This window comes from Poecile atricapillus, chromosome 3, assembly GCF_030490865.1.
Source record: "Poecile atricapillus isolate bPoeAtr1 chromosome 3, bPoeAtr1.hap1, whole genome shotgun sequence".
Classification (NCBI taxonomy): domain Eukaryota; kingdom Metazoa; phylum Chordata; class Aves; order Passeriformes; family Paridae; genus Poecile; species Poecile atricapillus.
Genome location: NC_081251.1, coordinates 64,386,492 through 64,399,401, shown reverse-complemented (window position 1 = coordinate 64,399,401; position 12,910 = coordinate 64,386,492). Strand labels below are relative to the sequence as shown.

General features: G+C 42.7%; 1 protein-coding gene across 1 annotated transcript; it reads right to left on the bottom strand.

Annotated features, from left to right (window-relative positions):
* Nucleotides 1-1,478: 1,478 nt before the first annotated feature.
* Nucleotides 1,479-12,314, bottom strand: PERP (p53 apoptosis effector related to PMP22). The gene is made up of 3 exons (XM_058836648.1): nucleotides 11,974-12,314; nucleotides 4,635-4,778; nucleotides 1,479-4,022 (listed from the first exon to the last, which is right to left on the bottom strand). The coding sequence occupies exons 1-3, from the start codon at nucleotides 12,182-12,184 to the stop codon at nucleotides 3,787-3,789; spliced, it is 591 nt and encodes a 196-aa protein (XP_058692631.1). The 5' UTR covers nucleotides 12,185-12,314; the 3' UTR covers nucleotides 1,479-3,786.
* Nucleotides 12,315-12,910: the final 596 nt, after the last annotated feature.

The following is a 12,910-nucleotide window of genomic DNA, read 5'->3' as shown; positions in this document are numbered from 1 at the left end:
TGTTACTTCACCTATTGGCACAGATTAACCTGTTTTTTCAGGGTTCTGCTCCATATTGCCAGTAACCCCCACTGCTCTGGGTTGTAGGACCAGTACCTCAGCTCTCAAATGCTGTGCAACTCCTGAAGCATTTTGGTTTCCATAGATATATGTGCTTGGTTTATCACTAGTTTGTAAGTGCCCAATGATCTCAGCAACTTTCTTTGCGTGTGTGTGTGTGCAACATTTTCTCTTAGCATGCAGTTGTTTTTGTTTCTGGATTGCTTATCACCATAACAATCCTCCCCCCTCCCAAATGAGCTGTTACTACACTCCCTTGATTTATGTATGCATTCTATTCCAAAAGCCCTTCTATGCAGGATGGAAAGGTCAGGTGAATAATCTTTTAGAATTCTATCTTGTCAATGAATTGTCTGAAAAATTAGTCACTTGTTGTGTCAACTAAAAATACCAAATCCCAGTGGGGTGTGGCAGCTGTTTCCCATAGCCATGAGATTTAAGCATTAATCATCCCATTCAGGTCAATTAGTCTTCCCTGGCACTCAGTCATGCACATTTTTGATTGCTCATAACTTCTCCTGAGACAAGGGCCAACTGCTCAGATTCCCCTGAACTGCTCTCTCTTCTCACGAGCTGGATTAGAAGGAACAGCCCTACTGCCTGAAGCTCACTGGAGATATTCAGCTGATTTCAATGCACACAGATTTAGGTTGCAGCTTAATACAGACTGGTAGGTAAACAGGAGTACAGATTTTCTTCCTGATGAAAGAAGGGCATTATAGAAACCCAGCAATTATCTTGAGAGAATTTAGGAAAATCTAAAAGGAAGCAAAATATTTTCCCTATTTGTTTATTTAAAATTAGAAGTAATTAAAAAGGGGGAGACATGGAACCAAAACCCAAGAAACACATGCAAGACACCAAAATTCAGGGTACTGAATTAATTTTAAAATTAAGACATTTAGGGAAGAGGACAGATTTAAAAAAAAAATAATAAAATTAACAGCTGAATGGTGAACCTGTCTTTCCAGAAATCAGAACCCACAGGTTGGTGTAAGAAAGCAGTGACTACTGATTTGCCCTGTTTAAAAATGCCACTAGGACAGGATTATAATATGGGTCATGCATAAAACGAGGTTAGAAATGGGAAGGTTTCTGATCACGGGAAAAGTGGAGCCTTCCACTGAAAATATCGGGTGAGTACACCATCTTTTTTTCACTATTTGAATTTCTTGATCGTTGTAGGAAAGGCACTCGGAACAGTTTTGTTAAAGAACAGACTTCCTACACAAGACTTCCTGTAGACTGTTGTGTATTTAAAATGTTTAAAGTTCCCCCTTAAGCTGTGATGCACTTAAAAGGTTTTGGCTTAGGAAAGAACATTCTATGCCTAGGACTTCAATGAAACTGCACAGACATGTTTTGTAGTGTATACTGAAGCTTATTTGACTGGAAAATAAAATTGCTGCCTTCTGGACAAAAGGTCTTTAAATTCATTTTATTAACCCAACACTTTATGGATACTGATATTCAAGTTAAGAGAATAAAATAATGGCTTATTTGTTTGATTTTACAAACTCAATATACAAACCACAAGCACCACTGAGTTTCTACAACCATCAGTTAAAACATTTTTAATTAAGCCACCACATTTGAAACGAGTGTCACATACATTAGTATCACTTGAAAGTAATTAATAACTATTTCCAATAGCTTTCTCTGGAACATCTTAGTTGTGTAACATGCTGGTTATGCTTTTACCCCTCCCAGTACATTCAGAGCCAAGTTTATTTTACATTAGTGATCTTTTAGCACAACTTATGCCAATGCTTATAAAAAAGCTTACAAAAGACTTAAATTATGCTAAACCTGATTACCATATTACCATACCATCCTCCCTGTCATTAGGAAAGGTGTCCATTTTCTTACATTTTTTTCTCCTTTTCAGCTTTAGTTGTGCTGATTTGAGATTCTCTGCTGTGTTTAGAATTCACTAGAAGTAGGTACTATCATTACTTATGATAAAGTAAGTCCACACAGTATTCCCCACTAGCCATTACTGTACAGAAAAGGGAAAAAAAAATGTTAAAAGGACACATTTGTCACAGAACTGTCTTATTCAGCGGAATCACAAATACAGTTGATTGTATATGCTGCAACTGAGCTCATAACACAATTCTGAAGTCTGCAGACATTTATGCTCTGTAAAGTTATAAAATACAGGCCTAGAAGAGACCTTCAGGAATCACCTGGCCTCTCTAAAACAGGATCACATGCAATATATAGCATTATCAAATTTAAAAAGGTGTTACAAAATGGAAAGCTATACAATATATGATACAAGAAATACAGGGCATTGCAAAAGATCAGTTGTAAATTACTTTAGCTTTACAGTCTGTTGGTTAACGCTTTCTAAATTCTATTTTGTACATGTGCATGAATACACATACCCACACACTTACCCTCTCCTAAGTACCAGGTTCTGAGAGTAAGAAATAACACAGAGCAATGTGCAGCATTTGCTTTCTACCCCACCTGTACCCTCCTCAGTCTGTCTTTGCTAAAGCTGCTTCTCCTGTAGCTGGAAGAGTTCAAAAAATGAACTTCCTTCTTTCCCAGCTGAACAAAGCCCTGACAAAGATTATAGACCATAATTAAATCTGCTGTAAAATGCTGCAGGTCCATGACCAACACAGACATGGCTACGCCTCACTGGAATACTTATTTGGATGCAGAAACACAAATGAGGAGCCAGACAGATTACTCTAATGCCTGTATGAAGTTTACATATGTAAACTGCTCACTGAACTGCCTTTCTATTTCTACCTGTTACCCCTACTCACTCACAAGGCAGCCCCAAGTTTACTAAACTCTGAGGTACCTCCAGTGTTAGAAATCTGGGAGGTTTTTAAACACCTAATATTAAGATTTCCATGAAAAGCACACTTTACAAATTTTACAAAGGCAAATATAATAGTTCATGTTTCTGCCCAAAGATACATTCTAAATCAGCACCCCTCATATTCCATGTAAAAATGTATGTAGCTTAATGTCTGAATCCATGACAACATATATATGTGATTCCATCACAAGTTCTGCTGTGGCCACAAACTCACCAATATTACATTAGCTGCTGTTCTCTCATACACACCAGCTCCATGCTTTGGAAGAGGCCTTGTCCAACAGCACCAATTGGTGGAAAATAAATTTTAATTTTATTTTCCTCTTATTTCAGATAGTTAATAGTCAACAACAGTCCAGTAAAAGGAATGAGAAAAGATTTTTAGGCAGCAGGTGACTGTGATAGTATCACAGAAATTTCTTCCTTGGGACCAGCTTTGACAGAAGAAAAAGCATTCCTTGGAAGGCTGTGTTTTCTCCTAGCTCCATTTAAAGCAATTTTGTCAGACATGAAAAAAAAGCAACCTATCTCACAGTACCCACTAATAGGTTGTTTAAAATCTATCCTTTTCCTTTCTACACTTGAAACACTATCATCTATATTCATAAGAAAATATTTGAATAAAATAAGGATGACTCAACTAATTGGGAGGGGAAGGAGCAAGTAAACCACCCAAACTGAATTGACATGAGAATATGTAAATAATACTTTGGGTAAAAGCTATTTGGCTTAAGATGCCAATGTTTTTCCTAATTTATTGCCAGGCACAGTAAGAAATATGCTGGCAAAAGTAGGTGAGTTTTTTCAGTCTCCTACAATCACACCAAATGTACATCAGAGGTGCTCCTCTGTTTTGACAGCTGTCTGTACTTGGACTTAATCTTTCAATTTAAGTATGGTGCTCTCTCTGGGGAGGAATAGTAATAGGTAGGCTTGATGTTTCCCAGGACTTCATCTTCCCAGTTGGGGAGGCAGCAGAAGAAGAAAGCACAACCTATTACAACAACAGTGCTGGCCCAGCCAAAGCCATAGGCCCAGCTGAACATGTTATCTCCTGTCAGTGGAATTTCTTCTGTGAATTTCACTGGGTAAATGACCAAGCCAATGATCTGGAATGCAGCTAGAGAGAGAAAAGAAAGGAAACCAGGAGTAAGTTAGAGTGAACATGTTACGGTTCCCATTAAGAAAAGGTACCTGGAGATAAGTGCATAGTTCAGATATGTAAGGATTATCTTCAGACCTGCAATCAAATCTGCATTGTTACAGAGGTACGTGACTTCTGTCCCAGGCAGATCCCCACGCCTATGTGGCTGTGGCATCTCAGCTGCCACTGCCAGGTTGCTAAGGCACACACCTGCATGCCGTGACCAGCCCTGTCCCACAGCCAGCACCAGGAACCCTGCCGAGCCAGTCACCTCCCAGAGCCCTGTTCCTCCTCCTCCCATCAGAAAGCTGGGAAGCACCCAGGCCTCTCAGCTCTTAACATATGACATGCAGGGTCATGTTGGGTGTCCCCATATAGTGCTTTTGGGAAAGTGAGAGCCGACAAAGGCCACTGGAGCTTCCCTACCCATTATGCTTTCAGAGCACAACTCAATCTTCCCCTGTTCCCCATGAAAATGAGTCATAAACCAAAGACAGCTAATTTCGTAAGGGAGGCTCCATCTAGCATGTTTTTCTGCTGATGCCTGTTTCACATCTAAAATAACCTTGCCTTTTTGCCCAGCCTTACCAACAACAAAGAGCAGGCCTCCAATTCCTCGCACAAAGTTGAAGCGTAGGATCTCAATTGAGAACGCGATGACTGCAAGGGCGAAACAGATGACCAGGATCACAAAGCCAACGAGATATGTGGCAGCTGCTGCTCTCCCCCACCCTTGAAGATAAAACAAGAAAGGTATTACACACAGCAGTACCCTCCTATACTGGAGCTCTTTGGTTTCCTTTAATATTTTTTTTTTTTTTAAATCCTTTACTGTAAGAAGCATGTCCTTATGTCAAAGCAATACTGAATGCCTGCAAAGCACACAGCTGGAGAGTAGGGGGCCACCATCACAGCTGAAGCAGACAGGACTCCCTACCTGCTATTTATCTTGCTGAAGAGGGGTATAGAATGCAGCACAGAAGAGAGATAATACCTTCAAACTCTGTATCTGTAGGACACCCACAGACATCTGAGCAGATAGGGCACACAACTGCTGACAATGCCCTTTATCATTACAGCTCCTGTTCGATATGCAAGTTTACAAAACCACTTTCATGCACAGGGAAGTGTGAAAGCAAACAAGAGGGTACCACCACAGGAGATAACTGCTAGGAAATAACAGTGCTGTCTGCATAAAACTTCTGTTTGTTTATGGCAAGAATAGAGCATGTGGAGCATGGCCAAAAAGAAATAAACTCACAATAACAGAAATGATGACAAAAAGAAAGTTCTTGAAAATAAGTATCTATTCACAGTTAAAATGTAGCAGGTGGAGGAGAAACAACAAAATCTGAGGTAAAAGTTGATGAGTCCTCTTTGAATCATTACTTTGACATTTGCTGGAACAGAGTGTATGAAGCTACTTAGTACCAAGCTACAGCATGCTGGAGAGGCTCGGGCACAAAGCAAGTGGCTGTACTCTGACAGAGCAGCACCAGCATCCAGAAATCACCCACCATGGGCCAGGGGCAGGGCAACAATAGCAGGAAAACCTAGAAAAACAGCCAGCAATTCTACTTTGGCAGTAACAGCCTTGTGAAAAGGCCCTCACACACCTTGTCCTCTTCAGAAACCAAGTAATTTAGGTGAGCCCAGTGCAAATAGCTACAAGCAAAGGTGTTCCTGCCCTGGAGGCAGGATACCTGCCCACAAAGGCTAAACCATACTGGTTAGTGCTTTGTTTTCCAGTCAGCTGTCATCACAGTTCAATTCCCACATCTACATATTGTGGGTTTCTACTTTCACACATACAGACAGAGGTAGGGCCAGATCCTGAGCTCCCTCTAATGTAGGAATAAAGAGGCCAGTGAGATCTAGGTCAGAACATTAAAAAAACCCAAACAACTCTTTCATCATAGCTGTCCATTCCAACACAGTTGAAGTGACCTTGGAGATACCCTGCTTTCAATGTAGTCTCCATTCTTCCTCTGCAATTTGCTATCTGAAAGTGAAATTTTGTTTTACAGTTATTTTAATTAGATTTGTTTGAACTGGTTTCTTTCTCCTCTAATCCAACAGCAAAAGTAAAATACAGCAGGTATCCATCAGCCAAATCTCTGCCAAAACTCCCAACCACCACCACCACTTGAAGACAATAAAACTGACACTGAAAAGATAAGGAAAAGTTTCTTCTTTTCCCTCTCCCTTCTTGGAGCTACTCAAGATAGCAAAAACTTCTCAAATTTCTTCTTCAGCTAGTTGTGCATGTCTCATACCCCTTCCCCGAGGGAATGCTGAGGGGAAGAAGCAGGGAGGAGACTAATGAGTGTCTGAAGATTAGAGCTACGTCAATGGTTTGATAAAATCTTTTCATACAAAATATTCTCTGTCATACCTAAGGCAGGTATTGACTATTGTCTCCATAATAGGATTTCTTTAGTGATAACTAATACAAAGGGATATGTAACCATTACTCACAGCCAGCCCATTAAGAAAAAAAAGCACAACACGAAGGAATGCTTAGTTACCATAGCGTATTCCCTTTCAGATGTGTTATTTATGCTGACAAGGTGTAGGAAGACAAATCTGGCATCTTTGTTAAAATTTAGGTTGTAAACTCAAATGCACCTGCATATTAGACACCTTGAGGTCTAGTGTAACACAAACACAACTGGAGGAGTACAAGGCAGAATGCCCACAGTGCTCTCTCTGCCATTTTAATATTATCTGTACTCTCTTTAGAAGTGCAATAAGCTTTTGGATACAGGTCAGCCCTGCATCTGCTCGCAGTGATTTATTTTCTTGTCTCTGGCAATAAGAAAATGACAACACATATAGCTGCAGGAGATATCTTGTCAGGAAGATTAATATCAAGCTCAGCTTTGCTTCAGGTCTTCAGAAACAAGGCATCAGTGGGTACAATCATTATGAAACTCACTGAGTTTTGTGTTCATGTGTGACAGAGCTCAGCACTGGTGACCCAGTACCTTCCATGCTTTCTTCTGCTGGATTATCCTTTCCAACAGCAGTTAGCAGCAGGTTGATGCTGACAAGACCTGATAAGACTGAGTCATAGGTGCCAGCCAAAGCACTAGATGGGTGTGCTCTGGGCTGGATGAGTGTAGTCAGCCACAGAACTATCAGCCCAGACACTTGATCCCCTGTGGGAATCACAGGAAGAGCAGCAAAAATGTCTGGATTTACAGTTAATTTTTGAGATTTCTCTTACATTGTGTGTGTATATGTCTTTTAATAAGTGACTGATGGGAGAGATTGGAGTGGGAGGGTGCACTTTTCCTGAGCATAGGATACAGCCCTGGGATGTTCCTTATCCACATGACCTGTTGCCACCCCCACCGACAGGGCGAGTTTTCAGCAGAGGGGCTGCTGCAGAGCTAAAACTGAAATTGCTGTTTCTCTGTGAAGGATCTCCCTCATCCCCGCACCGATCGAGTCAAGCTCTCCCCACTCCTTTTCCTCCTAAAGGCTTCTGAGAGCTGATCAAGCCCCCACAGGCACCCAGCTCTCCTGTCTTTCTAAAAGATCCTCTCACTGCATCTCCCAGCTGCCAGGAGGGGAGAGGTGCAGGTTTGCCCTCTCACTGTTTGCTGCCGTAAGAGCTGGAGAGACCTGCTCACAGTCAGAGAATGACAAATTACCTGGTTTATGCTCAAAAGTACCTTGTAATCATTAGACATTTGGCCAGAATTTAAGTTTTTCCATAAAAATAGAAAATTCTCAGATGCATTCATTTGGCAGAGAGTATTTCTTGTACAAAATAGAGTATGATAATAAGTATGATGTCTGTTTATGCAATCAATCAAGAACACCACAGCCATTTGCAGCTGCATAAATAAGAAGGCAGAAGAATAGGAGAGCAGAAAAGCAGAGAAATAGTTGGGGGTATTAGTGTTTCCAGGTCAGCTTGGCCTCAGAGAATAGTCAAGTTCTTTTCATCTAATCAGCAGAAAAGTATTTATCAATTATGGTGGTGTTGAAAGAACATTTAAAAAACAACTGTACAGAAGCTGAAGGTCTGTAATTATTAGGAAGGATTAAGAGTTTTATTACATAGCATTACATTACACTAATGATTACTATGGGAAGGAACTAAGCTGCAAATATTATCATGCAAATAACTAGGAGGGGTCACGATTACTAAATGTTAATGATGAGCACCAGTGATATGATGAAATTAAAAGAAAGCAAGCAACAGTGCCTTAGTGTTAAGTATATTTCCTGATTTTCATTTAGCCATGCCTCAGTGTCACCAGAGAGAAGGTGGAATTTCTATAGGCTAAGATATTTAAATCTAGATTTCCCTTTAGAAATCAATAAAAGAGCTGTGAAAATAGTCTAGCAGGAAGATGAACTGCTACAGGATTTGAAGTAACATGACTCTCATCTTTGTCCATTCATTTCCAGAAGCCGAAGATAGTTTGTTAGCTTGTGAATAAATGTAAGTTTTTATTATGACCTGCAGAAACTGGGCACGTTTTTGCAATGTAGCTGTAATATTCTTGTGTATATAAGTGGCAGTAGCAATCTTTGTTTGGCCTCAAGAGCCCATTACACAGAATGTCCAAAAATACCTCACTTTTTTGATGTAATAAAGGAATAGTGGACTGTGAGCAGAAGAGCAGTGTCAGCACTTTCTTGCTCAGATAATGTGCAAACTTCCATGGTAGCATGACTGGTGAGAGGAAGCTATGTGCATACCCACCATGAGCATAAAGGAGTCCAGAATCAAAGGTTTGCTGAGAGGGCAGGTTGGATTTAATACTGTGAGTCACAATCTGTTTCGGCTTTAGGAGTGCAGGAAAAGCAATTGCTAAACTACCAAAATATTAAATACAAGCCTTCTAGCACAAACTTGGCTTCAGCTGAGAGTTGAGGAGAGGCACAATCCTACACATTTCCAACTTTTAGTCTCTGGATCGTTAGCAGCAGAAGTGTGCCTGCACAGAAGCCAGAAAAGTGCCCTGGCAGACACCAGCCTCACATTTCACTGGGATCTTTTACCAGGAAGTTGCAGTAAGTGTTTTCTGGGTGTAGGCAGGGACACCAACTGCTACACCTTTCCCATTAGCATTTCCCAAGTGCCTGCGCTTGCCTGACACTATAAACGATGTTAGTTCATCTTGAATGCATCCTGGCATTTGCAAATCAGACAACAGCATGCCTAAAAGGAGGTGTATTGAAAAGGTAAGCATACACCTAGCATTCCTCCTTTATTTACCTGGCCCCTCAGCAAAGTCTCCACATGCACTCAGTTTCGCCTATAATCTGTGGTATCAAAGTCCATGCCTCTAGGGACATAGGTACAGTGGCACAGATGCAGTGAAACATGATTCACAAAGGCTGGGCTCCTACCTCTAGGTTCCACCTTTTATCTTTCCTTTTTTTTTTTCTTTTCTTTTTTAATTTTTTTTCTTTTCTTTTTTAATTTTTATTTTTTTAATACTAAGGACCCAGAAGAATGCTTCCCTTTTTCTTTGTTGGCTGGTATGTATTTAACGTATACGTGTGTATGATGTATACTTAATGAATACCAACTGGCTGTTAGGAATATAGGAAAGAGTTAACCTAATGGGGTTACCTTTACTGCACATGTACACACCCATCTTTTACAGAGTTAATTCAAAGCAAAGTCACTGGGACCAGTCACTCAGAACCAGGAGGGCACAGCCACCCATAAATATTGCTCCTAAATTTACAATCTCATCACTTTAAAGACAATCACCCTTTCCAAGTTACACAGTGCGAATAATCTTTGTCATAGCTGATGGCTTGCTGATATGTTTTAAACACACAGTCAACAGTTAAATCCTGCAATGGTCTAGACCAACTCATCTTGAGTCATATTCTAGTGCACTACAGCACTTCTGAATTGCAACATTTTGATAATACACAGACGCTGCCAGCCAGGGCACTTCCCAGACACAAACCAGTAAAGAACTCCAAACAAAATCCCTTCCCTGCCTCCCCACCACATGACAACCCTCTTGTCTTTTTCCCTTTCACTTCTTCCCTCTCATGTGGTATTTGAAAATGTGCATTAAGGAGCTATGCAGTTTAGGAGACATTCCTATTTGCAAGTCTTTGTTTGTGTTTTCCCCTCATTTAAAATAAGTGACTCGCCTGCTTTTTTTCTTCCTCTTCCTCATACACATGCCACAGCTCAATTAAGAATTTGTCTAATGGAACATTCAGTTAATGGAGATCCACTCTGAAGTCTTCATTTCATCAGGAGAGGTGCAGGATGGTTAGAGCACAGTAATTATTGTATGCAAAACACAAGTTATGCATCTCAATTAGTTAACCTCTATTTTCTTGCAGCAGTGCTATAAATGCCTGCTAGGCATTTTTTCCTTTGTAAATGCCCTCACCTATTTTGACAGTAATTGCATTAGCATAGAAGAAAAGAAAACAAAACAAATCAAACCTGAACTCATGTGTTACATCCTGTCTCTAGATGTAAATACTATTTGAGTAGACAGTGGCATTGATGTTATGAAAATTTGAGAGCAGGCAAATTCATATAAATAAGCCAAGGATTAAAATAAGTTTTGGTTTAAATAAGCCAAGGTTTAAACAAGTGAAGTCAAGGATACTGTTCTTCTGTGTCAGCCTGTTAACTAGGAAAAAAAAAAATGCAGAAAATTACTTTTGTCCCACAGTGCTGAGGGCTGACGCAAAGCACACACCCATCAGTACTCAGGGACGTGTGAAGCAGTGTCACTACAGGAGAAAACAAATTCCAGCAGCTGTACTGTATTAACACTTTTTCCCTGTGCAATGCAAATTTCAGCAACTCTGCACCAGCTTTTCTTCTCTGTTTAATGGGGAAGATGGGTATTTTCATCTCACTAGCCAGATTTCTTCCACCTGCAGTAAAGCCCAAAACCATCACCCAGCTGAGAAATGAAGACACCTCTCTTAAAGCATATTGAGGATTTAGCTTGTGCATGAGTGTTGCAACAAAAAGTTTCTGGAAGTGAGTCTGCCGTGCTCAGGCAGCAAGGGATCTGCACAGGGAAACAGTCCCAGCTCTCCCGGCTGAAACACACCCTTCCAGCCCCCCAGTCCCTAAAGAACCCTCATCCAGGATCTTAAGGCGGGTCTGCTTATTTGTCCAGAAATATTTTGTCTGAGGGAAAAGTAGATGTAATCAGACCCACGTGTTCTAGCAATAAAACAAAAAGTCCCCCAAAAGACCTAGAAACAGAGTGTGCAGTAAAAGAATGTTAGTGGCGATGCCAGATACAGAAGCAGCTAAGCAAGTTAAAACAGAGGCACACTTATCCCTGATTTAGGCCCCAGTGCCACAGAGAGGTACAAAGGAAGGAGCATATTTTTTTTCTGCCTGAGAACCCCCATAAGACCATTTTAAGCTGCAGATCAGGAGGCATTTTAATAGCTGCACTCCCCTGGCCAGGAGGGTTAAATTAAGGTGCTCTCTTCCCCCGAAGGGTCGGGGAAATGTCGTTTTACTACTGTCCAGGCATGGTTCTTCATAGGACACCCTGCATGAAGTTTTCCACACTCGCCATCCGACCGGGGAAGCCAGTGGCACAGGGAGGGAGCTGCCGGGTGCCAGGTAAGGCTGCGGCACCGCAGCCCTATAAGAGTTCAGGGGAAGCAGACAGACTTGGAGCCAGTTGCTATCTTACTTTGGTTGTAAAATAATTTCAGGAAAACCCAAAATATCAACACCCCGGCTTCTCAGTGTTGTACTGATAAAAAAAGATCGCTCTGGAGCAGTCTAGTCCTGTGTTTCGGTGCTGGTTTAAGCCCGAAAACAGCATGGATACTGGTTCTGAAGGGAAGCTCCATTCCAGAAAGCAGCTGCTCCGCAACAGAGTTAGGGGAGGTCAACAGCCTCGGCGCCCACTGCCCCGGGTCCCTCGGAGGGTTTCTCACTCACCGTAGTCCATGAGGGACTCGCAGCTCCAGTTGAGGTCCTCCTCGCCCCGCGTACAGCTCTCCCACAGCGACGCTTGCTGCACGTAGGGCTCCGACTCGGACTCCAGCCAGCCCCGGCCCGCCAGGGCGATGATGCCCATGATGATGGCCAGGCCCAGCAGCAGGGGCAGGAGCCACCTGCACCTCCAGCAGGCGAGGCCGCACACCACCATCGTGCCCGGCCGGCGGCGCGCCCAGCGAGCCCGGGCGTCGCGGGTAAGGTGCGGCGGGGACGCTCCGCCGGGACGGGAGACTGCGAGCGTGCCGGTCCGAGCGAGGTTTTAAGGCGCCGGGGAGGAGGGAGTCCCACCCACATTCCTCTGACTAAGCCTGCCGCCGGCGGCAGCCCCGGCCGCTGGGGCTGGCGGAGAGCGGCGGAGGGAGTGCGGCCCGGCCCGGCCCGGCCCCGCCAGCCCCGCTCGGCTCGGCCCGGCCCGGCTGGACTCACCATCGCGCTTCTCCTCTCGCCGTCCGCCGCCCTCCTGCACCCGCTCCCGCTCTGCCGTCGTGGCCTAGACGCCCACAAGACGCAACCACGGCGAAAAACCTTGCTGTTCTCGGGGTTCCACGAGCCCTGCCTTCCTCATGGTGGTGGAGATCATCATCATCCTCTCTGGTCACTGGGTAGAACGACCAGCATTGCCCAACACTGATGGTGTTAGCCACTTCAGGTACCAAAAGCTTGCAAAAAGTTGCTTTTGCAGTTGACAAAAAAAGAGACACCTTTAAGAAAGGTATCATATGAGGATGATAATATGACTTTATTAACAAGGAAACCATAATTTATTTCTCATCACGCTCAGCATTAAACAAATGCGTGTTTCCTAATGGCCATCTAAGGAGTGCTTCATTGCAATTGTGCTCTGGCTTCTAAGCAGGCTGTTCTGGGCACTGGACAA